This window comes from Numenius arquata, chromosome 14 (assembly GCF_964106895.1).
Source record: "Numenius arquata chromosome 14, bNumArq3.hap1.1, whole genome shotgun sequence".
Lineage (NCBI taxonomy): Eukaryota > Metazoa > Chordata > Aves > Charadriiformes > Scolopacidae > Numenius > Numenius arquata.
Window position 1 is genome coordinate 12,046,537 of NC_133589.1, and position 13,944 is coordinate 12,060,480.

The 13,944-nt window shown below is 43.9% G+C and overlaps 1 protein-coding gene across 1 annotated transcript; it reads left to right on the top strand.

Annotated features, from left to right (window-relative positions):
• The first annotated feature begins 12,139 nt into the window (after nucleotides 1-12,139).
• Nucleotides 12,140-12,763, top strand: SOCS1 (suppressor of cytokine signaling 1). The gene has a single exon (XM_074158714.1). The coding sequence runs from the start codon at nucleotides 12,140-12,142 to the stop codon at nucleotides 12,761-12,763; it is 624 nt and encodes a 207-aa protein (XP_074014815.1).
• Nucleotides 12,764-13,944: the final 1,181 nt, after the last annotated feature.

The window sequence follows — 13,944 nt, forward strand, 5'->3', positions numbered from 1 at the left end:
CCAGCCCTGACCCTGGAACCCCCCAGTGCAGGGATGCCTCGGCATTGCTCCGCTGGCACGGTGCACAGCATCGCCCTGGGCTTCCCCAGTCTGCAGCCCAACTGCCAGCGACTGTGTGGGGGAAAACGGGACACCAAGGAAGTAAGGGTAAAAAATACGAGGAATGAAAAGCCAGAATGAAGGGAGGAAAATGGAGGGAGTTAGGTGGTATCCTTTCAGATAATTCAAAAATTTGTAACACAAATGTATCTAGAAGTGAGCTTCAAATGTCTTTGTTTTTCATCTCGTAAAAAATAAGCTATTTTTAGCAGTAAAGCTAAGGTCCGGATCCCACTGCTCTATTCTGGGTGCAAGTCTGCTTTTCCATTTTGCTAAAAAAATCTACTTGGAGATCTTTGCCCAACTGCCACTAGCAGCATCAAGTCTAACATGAAGTCACATTTGCATCCTTCCACAGCCACAGCATACCCATCACATTCCCATTAAAGAACCAGCACATTCTACAGAACAAAATGTTCACCTTGCTCAATAAAGAAAAAAATTCCTGAAAAACACCCTAAGATCACAGACGTCGTAGTATTGTTACTGTGTTTATATTCTGCTATAACTGGAAATCTTCTAAAGGGCTCTGATGAAGCTCCTGCCAAGCCTTTAGAAAAGAAATCTAAACTCAGAAAATATTTCCTCCTGACCAAAGCATATACTGCAAGTATGGACTTGGGAAGATACCGGAGCATTTTCATGTACCCGGAGATCCTAGGTCTCTGGCAGGCCTCTGAGGCTAAGCAAACCTCTCAGGACATGCCAAACCTTGTCTCTAAGTGCTCCACCTTCGCCACGTCTAACTCATGGCACTGTATGAGCATTAAAAAGGGACAGAGTTCTCACTGACTAACTCGAAAATCCATACTCCCTGTCAGTATTTTAACCTTTCCTTATAGACTCAGGGAGAGAGGATGTAAACCTATTTATATGGGAAATCATTAGTGAGAGCACAGGATTTAAATTCGCATTCATGTTTATTGGTATTTCTTGGTATTATAGTAGTAGGTGCTTAATTGCATCAGTTTGTCTATAAAGTTCTTGAGGGAAAAAGCCCCAACACTTGACATTTGAAGAATTATATCTGCTTTTTCTTGACAAGTTAGCATTCAGCTAATCTGAATTTTTAAGCTGGTGATTAGAGAAATCTAATTACGGAACCTCATCTTAGATATATACTAAAACAGCAATCACCTGAAGGCTGCATTAATTTACGTTGAATGGGGCTGTAATATCAGGAATATACAGATCATTCTGTTTAGAAGTAAACCTGGAAAGTCATGGAAAGTCAAAGACAACCTCTGCTGCGGAAACTGAGAGGTTACTCAGGCCATACTCCAAGTCATGGTATGAGACAGAGCCAAAACGGGACAGCTGGAGGAAAGATCTACAGAGAAGCACAAATTTAAACTCTGCGCATAAGAATAGCTCCAGCCACCTTACCAAAAGGTTTTTCTGTGAGTAAAGTTGTATTAGAATGACTTGTGGTTTGAGGTCATCAGATGTCACTACTCTTATGTTCAATAAGTTTTTGAAGGTTACCTTGGCAGGCTCAATTCAGTTTGTGTGCGTGACTAAGTCTAATGCTTCCTCTAGACTCATTATCAGACATTTTGCCAGTATTTTGACATTATGAACTGAAATAGATCTGCAATTGAAATATAGCATAGCATTTCTTTCCAGTTTAAGATAACTGATAATAGGACTTCTCACAGTGTCAGGGAACAGAGCCACCCTTAAAAAGTGAGTCACCACAGATGCCAAGCCTCCTGACAAGAACAATTCAGAGATGTCTCCAGAACTACAGGAGGAAATCCTCCAGGCCGGGCACTCTACCCACTTTCATATTCTCAATTGCCTAATTTATTGATAGGGAACATCAAGGCCTGCATGGTTGCACTAATTTTACATAATGTAATACTTCTTCCTAATTAATCCAAAAGTCTGTGTGGTGAGGTCCGTATCTAATATAGGTCTTTCTAAAATAAGAATGCTTCATTAGTATATTTGGATTATGTTTCTGATTTACCACTTTAACAAGAGATGCTAAAAATTCTACATTTAAAGGACTTTTGTCTTCTGTCAAAAATTGCCAGTTTATTCTCATGATTCCTAGAAATTCTGCTGGAGTTGGAATATGGTGAAGCTAATCTATTCTGAATACAGCTTGTTGAGTTCACATCTAAAATTGGCTGAGGTTTGCAATAAATCTGGAGAGGGAGAATGTCTGAAGAAAAAAATCCAATTCTTTTTCCACAAGAGCAATTATGGTGGGGTTTTTTTCCTTTCCTTTTCTTGGCAAACGAGGAATTAATACTTGTATTCTGAAGTAGACTGTTGAGTCACCTCTCAGGACCTATCCTTTCTCCAGGGACAGGGGAGGAACATAAATCTGGCTTATTTCTCAACACTTTGAAAACTGAGAAATTAAAATTCTTATTAGCTATTTCTTGCTTAGATCTTTGCAGATGTAGGTTCCATAAATAGCCGAGGCCATAAGACAATATCGGCCTATAGAGGAGACCTATATAGGATCTATCTGTACAGTAGAATAAAAGATGCATATTCACTGGTTTCTATTTGTTGAGTATAGAAGTTATTAGATACTGTGTGACCCTAATATTTCATCATCATAAGAGTTTGGGTGGTTTATGATTTTGAGATTAGACTGTAACTGTAAAAAAGATCTGTCAAGAAAGATTACAGTAATCACAGTAGGAATATGGAGGTCAGAATATCATGCAGTAGGAAAGCCCACAAAATATGTTTTCTCCAGGCCAAGTATTAATAGTGATTTCTTCAGATCCAGGTTTGATGACTTCAGATATTAAAAATCCAACCAAGTCATCTGAAAGTGTCTCAGTGCATTGTGAAAGAAATACGATTGTCCACCTGGATCTGGATGCAAGATACTGCTATGCCATCACCTTCTGATTTCTCCATGTGCTATGTCTGTCTCCTGTAACAGCACTGTATCGGTCTTTATTCACTTTAAGGACAAGACCACTTTTTTCCTTTTAATTTGTACTATTGAGTCTCTCTACATTCAAGGAAATAGAACTGAATCATTTGACCATGCTAAGAATGAATTTTAATCAGTTTCTGTGGACTGAAAACCAAAGGTGAGGGAACATTTGAGTCATTTGCTCCACCTCACCCCAACCATAAAAATCTCCTCATATGTGGATTATACTCATGAATGAAATGCATCAGAAACTGATTCCACAACCTTCAAATTACTTCAGCAGAAGCTCAGCATTTGCACGTGGTTTGAATAGACGGAATCATGGGAGCACTGGAAAGGGCATCAACACCATTCACCTTCAGCAGCAAATGCAAATTCATAATCATGTAAGCTATGCAGGACACAATCTAAACAGGCATTGAAAACAAAGAGAAGTGGTAGTAAATGCTTGTAAGAATGGGAAGCTATAAGAGCAGAGGGTAAAGATACCAGTAAAATAGTAATAAAGAGACACTGGAGGCCTTTTGGGATTATGAACTGATGTTTTGCTTGGTGTCCTCAAGGTTCCCACTCAAAAATAAATTTTCCCCAAAGCTTATGTCCTGTGCTTTCTTTACAGTCAGCATCCCCTTCCCATATTTCATGGATATATACTTGCAAGGACTCTAACAGTATGTACAAACAATAACCTTGGCTCCAAAACCCACAGCACAGTTCAGTGCCATGGCTGATTTTCCTGTGCTGTGTTACCACTTTTCTTTTATGGGCCTGGGATCTGAAAAGACACGAGAACAGGGAACTGGAGGAACACAGAATGCGGCTTCAACAGCAAGGGAGAGAGCTGCTGGGGCAGTGAAGGAGGCAATGGAATGGGAGCAGAGGCCTGTACTGTCTTAGTTTGGAAAGAATCACTCAGGTATTGTGGTAGCCAGACTGAAGTAAAATTAGCAACTGGCTCTGAAATTCAAGGTCTATGTTCCTCCAGCCAGCACTGAAACCTCTGTAGTCTAGTAAGTGTATCTGGAAGCCAAACTATCTTCATATGGTTCTGCTTTAAACTGTCCAGTTCGGTATTTATAGCAGCAGTCCCCCTGTATGAATGACAGCTGCCAGCTCTGCAGTTAGCACCAACATTATTTTTAGGGATCCAGAGTTCTTCCATCAATTGTGGGGCATGGACATACATACACGCACATGCCTAAGCAACGCAAATCTCTCATTCATGTGAAAAAACACCAGAAATCAGGCTGCCCTTTCACAGTGCTTTTATCAAAAATTTGAAGCTTTCCTTTTTTTATTTTTTTTTCCACTCAACTGACTACCAAGCAGGATGTCTAAACTACTGAAACGCAGAAAACCCAAACCACATTTTTGTATGGTTAACTGTTCGGCATTTGAATTCATGAGACTAATGCAAATCTTGATTTGACTTAGTTAACATCAACAAAAGAACTTCCACTGAATATCGGACAGAGTCCATTTAGTCTGGGCTCAAGGAAACCAGCATTAACTGCCCTAGAAGAAGGAACTAACATAATTTAAAATAAACAATTCCAGAATAGCCAGCTTAGAAAGAAACTTTACTCATAGCCTCAGACACTTAATTTATTACTTATTTGAAGTATAGCAGTTTATATCTCTTACACAGATATATTTCAGACAATTTGGACTATTCAAAGGAACTTATGGCAGGGAGAGGCTCAACTCTTATTCAGTGTTACTTCACCTAACTTCCAAAAAACAGTGCTTTTCAGCCTAGCCAGTAGACATGGGTGCTTTCTTACAACTAATACTCACAGCGATCCTTTTTAGAAGACAAACCCACAAATTTCTATCATCCATCCTAGCTGGATGAGATCTGACTTGTACATTATCTGCAGAACAGCACGAACTCCAGTTCAGGCATGAATTATTAATTCTGTACCGACTGGCTAGCCCTCATCCAGGTATAGGCACGATGCTTATCAAGGCTTGATAACAAATTGGTGACATCTCAAAGTGTATTTTGCTCTTGGCATAATGACTTGTGTATGCTGTGACAACACATCGTTCTTCAGTGATATCTAGCATTATAATTAATATCAGTGTAAAGTGAGTCATTTTTAGAGCCATTTTATTCGGAAGTAAATGACTAAAAGGATAACAGGATGAGCTGTATTCATCAGGCCCACAATTACTATCTCTTAACTTAGAAAATGGTAGTATGGATAGTGTGGATAGTATGGAAATGGAGATGTGTGAGGAAATGTCTAGTCACAATAGTTACATCTTTTGGGCATGTCCCATTTAAATACATCAAACTCTGACCTTAATACCTAGCTACAATGGGTGAGGGAGGTTCACACTTTTCTCTGTGCTGCAGGTTTCACTGCATCTGAAAGCAGACTCAGAAACAGTGCGGTGTCTAATTTACTTGCAAAATCAAAGAATTCCGATTTCAGGGGTTTCATTTAAATGAAAATTCAGATTCCGGAGAAGAAAACAAAACCCACTAAAACAGGAAGGATGGTATTGTGGTTAAGTTTCTAGTATGGGGCTCTGAAGACCTGAATTATGTTCCACTCCTAGCCCTTCTGCAGATTATCTAGCTCTGTGACTTTAAGCAAATCACTGAATCTCTTGGTGCTTCGGTTCCCTTTTCTAAAGATGATGTTGCTGATTTGGTCAGTTTAGATAATAAGCGCTTTCATGTAAGAGCTGCCTTTACAATATCAGCACAAGGGAGGCTCTAACCTCAAAACACTAATAGTAAAATATGTGACCCTATTTACTTGAACTGTTCTTACAAGAAAATAGCAACTTATTAGACTTGGAAAAATATTTTGATTACTCACTGACAAGTGTCTTTATAACAATAACACAACTGAGCTGATTTAACATTCCCATATTAATTCCCACGCTGATCACCCACTTACTATACCAAACTTCTAATTGCCAGATACATTGGCCTGCCAATTAACCCAGCTTTATAACAGAATTAGTGTCTGCTTCTATTCTCAGAAATTAGGAACAAATCTGAAATGGGGAGTGCTTGCTGATTTTCTAAGCCTTTCAAGTTTTTTTGATATTTTTTGTTTGTTTGTTTCTAGAGGACTGTCCCTGCAGGGGGGATGAATTCAGCAGGGTGTGGAGTGCCCCATAAGGGAATTTATACTGGGGAATACCATACATGGTATCACAACCTCCTCCCTCTTGATTGTTTCACAGGGTGAGGAAAAGCTTGGAGCATAAATATAGGAAGCTCTGCCTGCATTATACTGCTGCCAGTAGGGCTAAGAGTGTGGGGTTTTGAAAAACAAACTAACGAACAGGCAAATGTCTCATGTATCCCCAACAGATACAGTGCTCTCCTACCTTCAAAACCATTTTCAGAACTATGTTTTTGCCCTTGCTGCCTCCTGGCAGACCTTTCCTGGCATCCATATTCCTTGTGCTTTCTGAACAGATTCCCTCTACCCTTTGCCCCATTTCTAGCCAGTAAGCTGTGCTCCTCCTGCACAAACACCTTGCAATTCCTCTGAATTTTCTGTCATTTTTCAAGCCAATGTTTACAAAATAGGGGTAAGGACTTCTATTTTTAACAAAACCTGTTTGTTCTTCAGAGATTTACTGATAGGACCCTTCAGATCAAAAGGGTTTACTTTCCTGCCCCAAGAAACAAGGGAGAAAGGAGTGTGGGATAGTATCTCCCAATCACTTTCTTTCTCCCCAGACTTTGCCTTTCTTTTCTGAGACCACCAGTGACGAAGAAAGGGAAGACAATTTGTTTCTCCATGTGAAACAGTACTTTGTGAAGAGGAGAAAAAAGGCATTTCACAAGGAAGGCTTTACTTACCAAACAGACTCTAAGTCCAATTCACCTTGCAATAAGCAATAAGTGCTCATTAAGCTGAGCGACAGAGCACAGATCAGAATCATCTAAACTGTCAGCAGTGCTTTCAAGTTCAGTCGTTTCTCAAGACCTTTCCTTTCCTGCCCAGCAGCTCTGCACCGGCTCCAAACCAATGCACCGCCCTCTACTGGGTAGAGCAACCTCATTTGATCCAACCCTGCCGGCATGGAGCTCTGTCCAAGGCCCCAATTACGGGGATTTTAAGTGGAGGGCGAGGAGGTAAGGAAGGAAACAGAAGGATGGGAATGAGGGGTTGCAAAAGGAAACATGAGTGGGCAAAATTGAAATTATCCCAGAAACCTCAACTTGTGGGACCCTCAAGTCTAAAACCCTAGCTCTTCCTATCACAAGATTTCACTCACTGTACAAGTCTCCTTCACATATTACGATTGATGCCCACTTCTCCTGGGCAAGCCTTTTTAAGGCACTTTGTGGAGCACCCCAGACCACTCTCATCACAATTCACATGGAGATGGTATCAAACTCCTCAAGCAGCAGCCTGACGCATTTGGCTGTTGGTGTCCAAGCTGGCAGGCTCACTCCATCGCTCTCCTCAGCGACTGGGAGTTCACCTACCCATTCGAGCCCTGCCAAGCTCTGAAGCTTTGCAACTAAATATTATTACCACATTCCTGCTCAATGAGGAAGACTTTTTGGACAGACACTTTGTCAGCTGCGCTACTTGGTACATGGCAGACAGACTGCACGTGCACCTGGAGGATCTTTCTTTCCCCTGTGATCTTACAAAATTAAAAATTACATGAGAGTGGAACAGCTTTCCTGGCACACCTACAGCAACCTGCAGCCAACCTCCATCTCATCTGAGAAGCACTCATACCACTGTGCCGCATTACAGCCATGCCGTGCTTCGCTCCTTAAAACCACAGTGGTGGCAGAAGCCAGGAGTGCAGCAGCGGGAAGGTAGCTGGGCTGGGCGCCTCGGGGGCTAGGAGAGGAGTTAGTGGATCAGAGCTGTACTTCTGGCTCTGATTTACCTTTTTTCGACACAGCTAAGCACTTCAAATCTCTTTTCTTTGGCGGAGAGCACTTTGTCTCCTCTAAGTAGTTGACTTTAAGCTGTTAAAGGCAAGACCTGTCTGAACAAGAGCGGTGCCTTAAACAAAACAGCCATTGAATCTACTCGCTGCATGGAGTGCAATACACCAAAGCAAATAGTGGCAAAACATTTCTCACTATTGCATGTCCAAATTCTAAAGTAAGTTTCAGTTCCACCATTCCTTCATGCTTTTGTTTTACACAGAAAAGCAGCTGAGCTTCCCTCCCTCAGCTGTTTATGCCAAACCTTAGCTTAAGCTCAGTTGCTCAAAAATTGTTTGAAAGAAGATTCTGAGCACAAAGTGAATCTCTGTGCCAAGTCTTAAAAAGAACGATGAGCTCTGTTTCTCCAAATTCATGACAACTATACTTCTGCATAACAGAACATAAGCAGTAAATTTTGGTGGCTAAAGCATCATCAGAAATTTCCCAGTTCACCTATTGTACACTGGCTCCACATCACCGTAAGGCATGTATTGCCATCAAGTTAATTCAGTCTGTGAGCACACTGAATTTTGAAAAGAATATTCAGTCTCAAAGCAGGAAACACATTCCTTCAACTTCATCCCAAAGGACAACTCACAAGTCCTTGCCAGCCCCTGTCCTCTTAATCATCTGACAGAAACATTTCATTGTCACAAAACATCATTGTTGACTGCAAGGGAAAAACATCCTCTCTCTGCTCCTGATGTAAAGAAGCACTCCGGCTGCAAAACCCCCATGTCCCACTGCATGCCCCCAACCACACGTGCTCTGGAACAATGCATTTGTCTATTGATACCAGATTCAAGAGTCAGCGGAATTAGTCACAAGTCTTCTGCATTTTTGCACAGGCCTATGCAGATGAATTACTGCACAAAGTACATATTAGGGTACTTGGCTTTCAAAAAGACAAGGAATAATCAGAAGAAAGACTCCCTGGCCTTTTAAACAGGTGTTGGTTACTACTTTAAGAAACATCCTCTTTGGAAGAAAGCACACTTTACTGGGCCTTGCTTAAGGGAGCACATAAGACACTGGTTGGGTACTGGAGGTTTCAAATCTCTGGGTGAGCAGAACAGCATCCCAAGCCTCCCGCACTGGCTGCTGGTGAGGTTATAAATACAGCTGGGGATTTGAACAGTTACTTTTAAATCTGATTACCCTATAGAAAACCCCAGGGAAATTCTGTTTTGAGAACTCAAAACCCAGTGTAGCGCCTGCACAGTCCTCTCAGTGGAAGGATCACAGATTTCTCTGAATGCTTTTCACACTTTAAAATTATTATTGGTCTACATCTGCTCCCCTTCTTGGACATTTAAGTTATACATTAAGTCCTCTCACCTTTTCTGTCCATGTTGACCTGTTAGTTTTGAGGAGAGCAGCTATCTTCATGTTAAAACTTCTCATGTTGGTTGGTTGCTTTTCTTGCCATTTTCCCCCATGTTTTGAGCTAGCTGCCAGGCCAGAGCCGTGTCATCACCTACCTCTAGTGTCCCCTCGCCTCCCCGTGCCCTCAGCGCACTCCTGTGCCCAGCCTGTCCGGGCCAGCAGCTCCTGCGGGGCCAGCCTGACCCTGCACCCAGGGGCACGTTCTGCACCACCGCTTCGCTGGGGCTGTCCAAAGAAAGGGGAAAAAAGAGAAAAAACAGATTTAGTCGGGGAGACCACCACCAGCGGGCTGGGGAGCCCGCGGGGGCTTCGGGGGCAGGCAGCCCCACCGCCGGGGTTCCGCAGCGGGGGCAGCGCCTGTCAGTCCCGGCGGTGCCCACCCCGGAGCTGCCTCGGCGGGGAGCCCAGGCACGGCTGGGCCGGGCCGTGACTCATTCGGAAAGTGAAAGTGAAGCGGCGGCCACGTGTTTTCGGAGAAGGCAGGGGAGGAGCCTTAAGGCAGAAAATCAACGCCGCCGCGTTAAATAGAAAGCAGAGGCGATGAGCGGGGCCAGAGCGCTGGAGGTACCGCTCGCCTGCCCGCCCCGCGGGAGCCCCGGCTCGCTGCGGCGCCAGGCAGGGCCCCCGCCCGGAGGATGCTCAGCCGGCCGCCGGGGCCAGGACTAGCCGCCGGGGCCAGCACTAGCCGCCGGAGCCGGCCCCTCTCCTCTCCGCAGCCCGCGCGCATGTTGCGCGCTCCGGGGACGGCCCCCGCCCGCGGCGCCCCGGGCGAAGGTAAGGGAGGGTCTGTGTCCCGCGGGGTCCTCGGGAACCGCATCGGAACGCTCCCGCGCCGCAGTTAGAAGAGGTCAGATTTCGGAGGCACGACAAGGGAGCCCTTGGCTGTTGGGCAGGAGCGTGGTGGCTTTGGGGGTTTTGGCCTCTTTTTTTTTTTGTTTGTTTTGTTGTTCCTTTTTTTTTTTTTTTTCCTCCCTCTTTGGCTCAACGTCCGCGCTCAAGACGGAGCTCTCGTGTCCGCTATAAAGTAGCAGGAAAAAACAATAAAGCGAACGCGCAGTGGTTTTTGCGCGGCCCCGCTCACCTCGCAGGACCCGCACCCTCGCCCGGCGGTGGAAGCGGAGCAGCCCCTGGCGGAGCGCGGCGGGACGAGCCGGGGCTGGGCCGGGACCCGCCGAACGCTCTGCTCCGGCAGAGACGAGGCTCCCCCGGACCGGACGCCAGCTCTGGCTTTCAGGCTGTAAAGACTGGCGTGCCCCCTGTTTGCTCTGTGCGCTCTTGGAAAGGCACCACAAACTCTCTCTCTGGGCGATGGATGGCTTGTGCGAGGGAGCCCTGCGATTTTTAGATCTCGAGCTTAGTGGTTATTTCTCACCAGTGTGTCCTGAAATTTAATTTTTGTTAACTTTAAATACTGAGCGATAATCCTGGCCCAATAATTGGAAAAATTGACATCAGTTTCCTTTCCTTCTGCTCTGTAAAGAAAGCCCGGTGCTACTTTCAGCGTGTTATTTGCCAGCATAAGGATTTTACAACCCTCTTTGCTGTTTCGGGAGATAATGTGATCTAAATGAAACCAAACATCAAGTTGCTAAATTAGCACAGACAGGAATCCAGCTGTGTACTTTCTTTGAAATCCTCATTAGCATGTTACCCTGAACTGTAAGATAGCTGAGGGATTCATTTCTGAGAATACTTCAAGGTTTCTCAACAAGCTGCTGCTGCAGATCTATATCTGACTACAGGGATAAATCCTAAAATCTATGCTTGCCAGTAAGGTCAAGGCAGCTGGCGGAGATGTATCGAACCACACTGTCAGAGGTAGACATTTCAGGCCAAACTCATTCCTGGTGCAGCACTGCTAATTCCTTTGAAGTAACACGAGGGATGAATTTAGTCCCTCATGCTGAAAGATATATCAATAGGAAGCAATTTAGATTGGGCCACTTAAAGTGCATGTAATACAAAAAAGAGAGAGAGAGACTGAGGAGTAATGCTTTAAGGGTTCATAGAGGTTGATTTGTGTAAGCTAGTGAGGTTGTAGCATTGCTGTCCCAAGGGAAAGTTGGGAGAATGGGAAATTGCCTTTTATGGCTGAGCCTCAGGTTAACAGGAGAGAGGAAAGCAGTTTTAGGATTACTGTGTAAATTGGCAGTCTTACAGGCTGCCCTTCCAAGTTACACTTCAGTCGCACAATGGCATCTATTCACCTCACCCTCTTCCCCAATTATCCGGAGACATGCCCAGCTGCAGAGTTTACATTTCCTTCACCCTCTTTCTTTTTCACACAATGCACCAAATAACGATGTTGTCTGAGTTCTCAGCTGGGAGTGGGGAAGGGAAAGAGGGAGGTGCAGAGAAATTGGTAACTCAGTTGTAAACCCTTGTTGCTTTGTCCTCTAAAACTGGAGGACCTGAGGAGCACACCCAAGGGAACTTCTCATTGGGAGGGTCATTTGACTCACTTTAGGTCCCAGTATGCTTCTGTGGGCTCATAGCAGGGAAACTGCATTATCCTCTGAAGCTGTAATGATCCTTGCTAAATATTTTTGGAGCTTTGGGCTTTGCCATAGTGATAGACTGCTAATCTTGTCAGAAAGCGAGCCCAGTGTAAATTGGCAAATGAATATTTTATTATTTTATAATGGGTGGGAGGTATGTGAATGGAAGACTTGGTCATTCAGAGATTGCAGACGCTTTTCTCTGGGGATCTCACATTGTGTCTCTCTTTGGCATTTCAGAATAGCTGCTGGAAAGCTGCCCTGCCGTAGCCACTGACGCTATGGAAGACCGCATCCGCTGGTCTAGGCTGTAGGATGGTAGCGCACAGCAAGGTGTCAGCAGATAATGCAGTTGCAGCAGACCCGAGACGTCTACTTGACCCTCCGGCACGGGATCGTTCACAGGCCCGAGGCTACCACGGCCCCGGCCGGCCCAGCACTGTGCAGGCCCACAGCAACACGCACTTCCGAACTTTTCGCTCGCAAGCGGATTTTAGTAGCATCACTCGAGCAAGCAGCTTGCTGGATGCCTGTGGCTTCTACTGGGGACCTCTGACTGTCAGTGCTGCCCACGAGAAGCTGAAGTCTGAGCCCGAGGGCACCTTCCTCATCAGGGACAGCACACAAAAGAATTGCTTCTTTGCCATCAGTGTTAAAACTGCGACTGGGCCCACCAGCATCCGGATAAACTTTCAGACCGGGCGTTTCAGCCTGGATGGCAGCAAAGAGACTTTTGACTGTCTTTTTAAGCTGCTAGAACATTACCTAAGGTCCCCGAGGAAGGTACTGGTTACCCCCTTGCGCAAAGTCCGTGTGCAGCCCCTGCAGGAGCTCTGCCGGAAGAGCATCGTGAAGACTTTTGGAAGAGAGAACTTAAACCAGATCCCCCTCAATCCTGTTCTAAAGGACTATCTGAAATCCTTCCCATTTCAGATATAAGTACAGCATTAACTGCATAGGGACACATGAGAGATGCGTAAAGAAATCCAGCTTTCTGGGTTTTTAAACATGTTTGACAGTGAGCAAACTTATTTTTGTAGCAATTTACTGTATTTTGGGATGGAACTTGAACACTTGACTTCTTATGTTTACAAAAACTGTTTGCACAAACCTGGGGTTTTAAAACCCTGGTGTAATTTTTCTGCCAAGCAGAATATTTTATTATTTTATAATATTTTTAATGATATTAACATAATAAACTTTATTGTGAAAGTTTTTAAAAAAAATAGCATCTCTGTTTTTAGTTTCAAAGGCTCTGGTACGTATCCTGCTGCCAAACTTTAACTGCTAATAGAGCGTGTAAGTACAGACAATACACAGGTCTCCATGTCCTGCTGTAGCCTGTTTTAGTGCTAGTCCAGCAGAGAGGATTCCTGCCCCAAAAAAACTAAACTAGAATGATGCAAGCAAGTAGAAAATGTATGCAGGATGAATCTGCCCAGAATCTAGCTCTCTTCTAAATCCATGAGAGCAGGAACAGTGTATTAAAACTACAGCAGTGCACAGTTTTTGGAAGAGTGAATGGAACCCTTGGATGAGTTAATTGCACCAACTCTGGCTTGCCTTATTTCTATTAAAAGCTACAAGACTCTAAACAAGAAGAGGTTACTGTCTGACATAACCAAACCACATGAACGTCGGTGGGGAAAAATAAAACTGTCCAGAAATGCCATTCACACACTTTAAAAGGCCATGAACACTGTATCATTATGATGCATTGGGGGAAGGATAGCTTAGTTCCCGCATTAAATTGGCATACACAAAATGGCAAAGTTGCAGACATCTTTAGACTTAAAAAAAGGTATTCCTTGTCTTAAATTCTTGGTTATCTACAGAGCAAAGACTTCATGTTTTAAAAGAATCTATGACTTAGCTCCATGACAGGATCAAGAGAACATAAGCCTATGGTTTGGCAGCTATAATTTCTAGTAGCTAAACTGCATTCAGAGAAAGTTAAAATACATTAGACAACTGTTTTGTAATACTGTTTGTAGGAAACTGGTGAAGCTACCGTTGGATTTCTATCTGCTCATAAAATGCAAAATCAATGCCCCATAGAGCTGTAACTGTGAATGACTTGAGATCCCTAATTTGGCAAAATGTCACCTGTATTATGATAA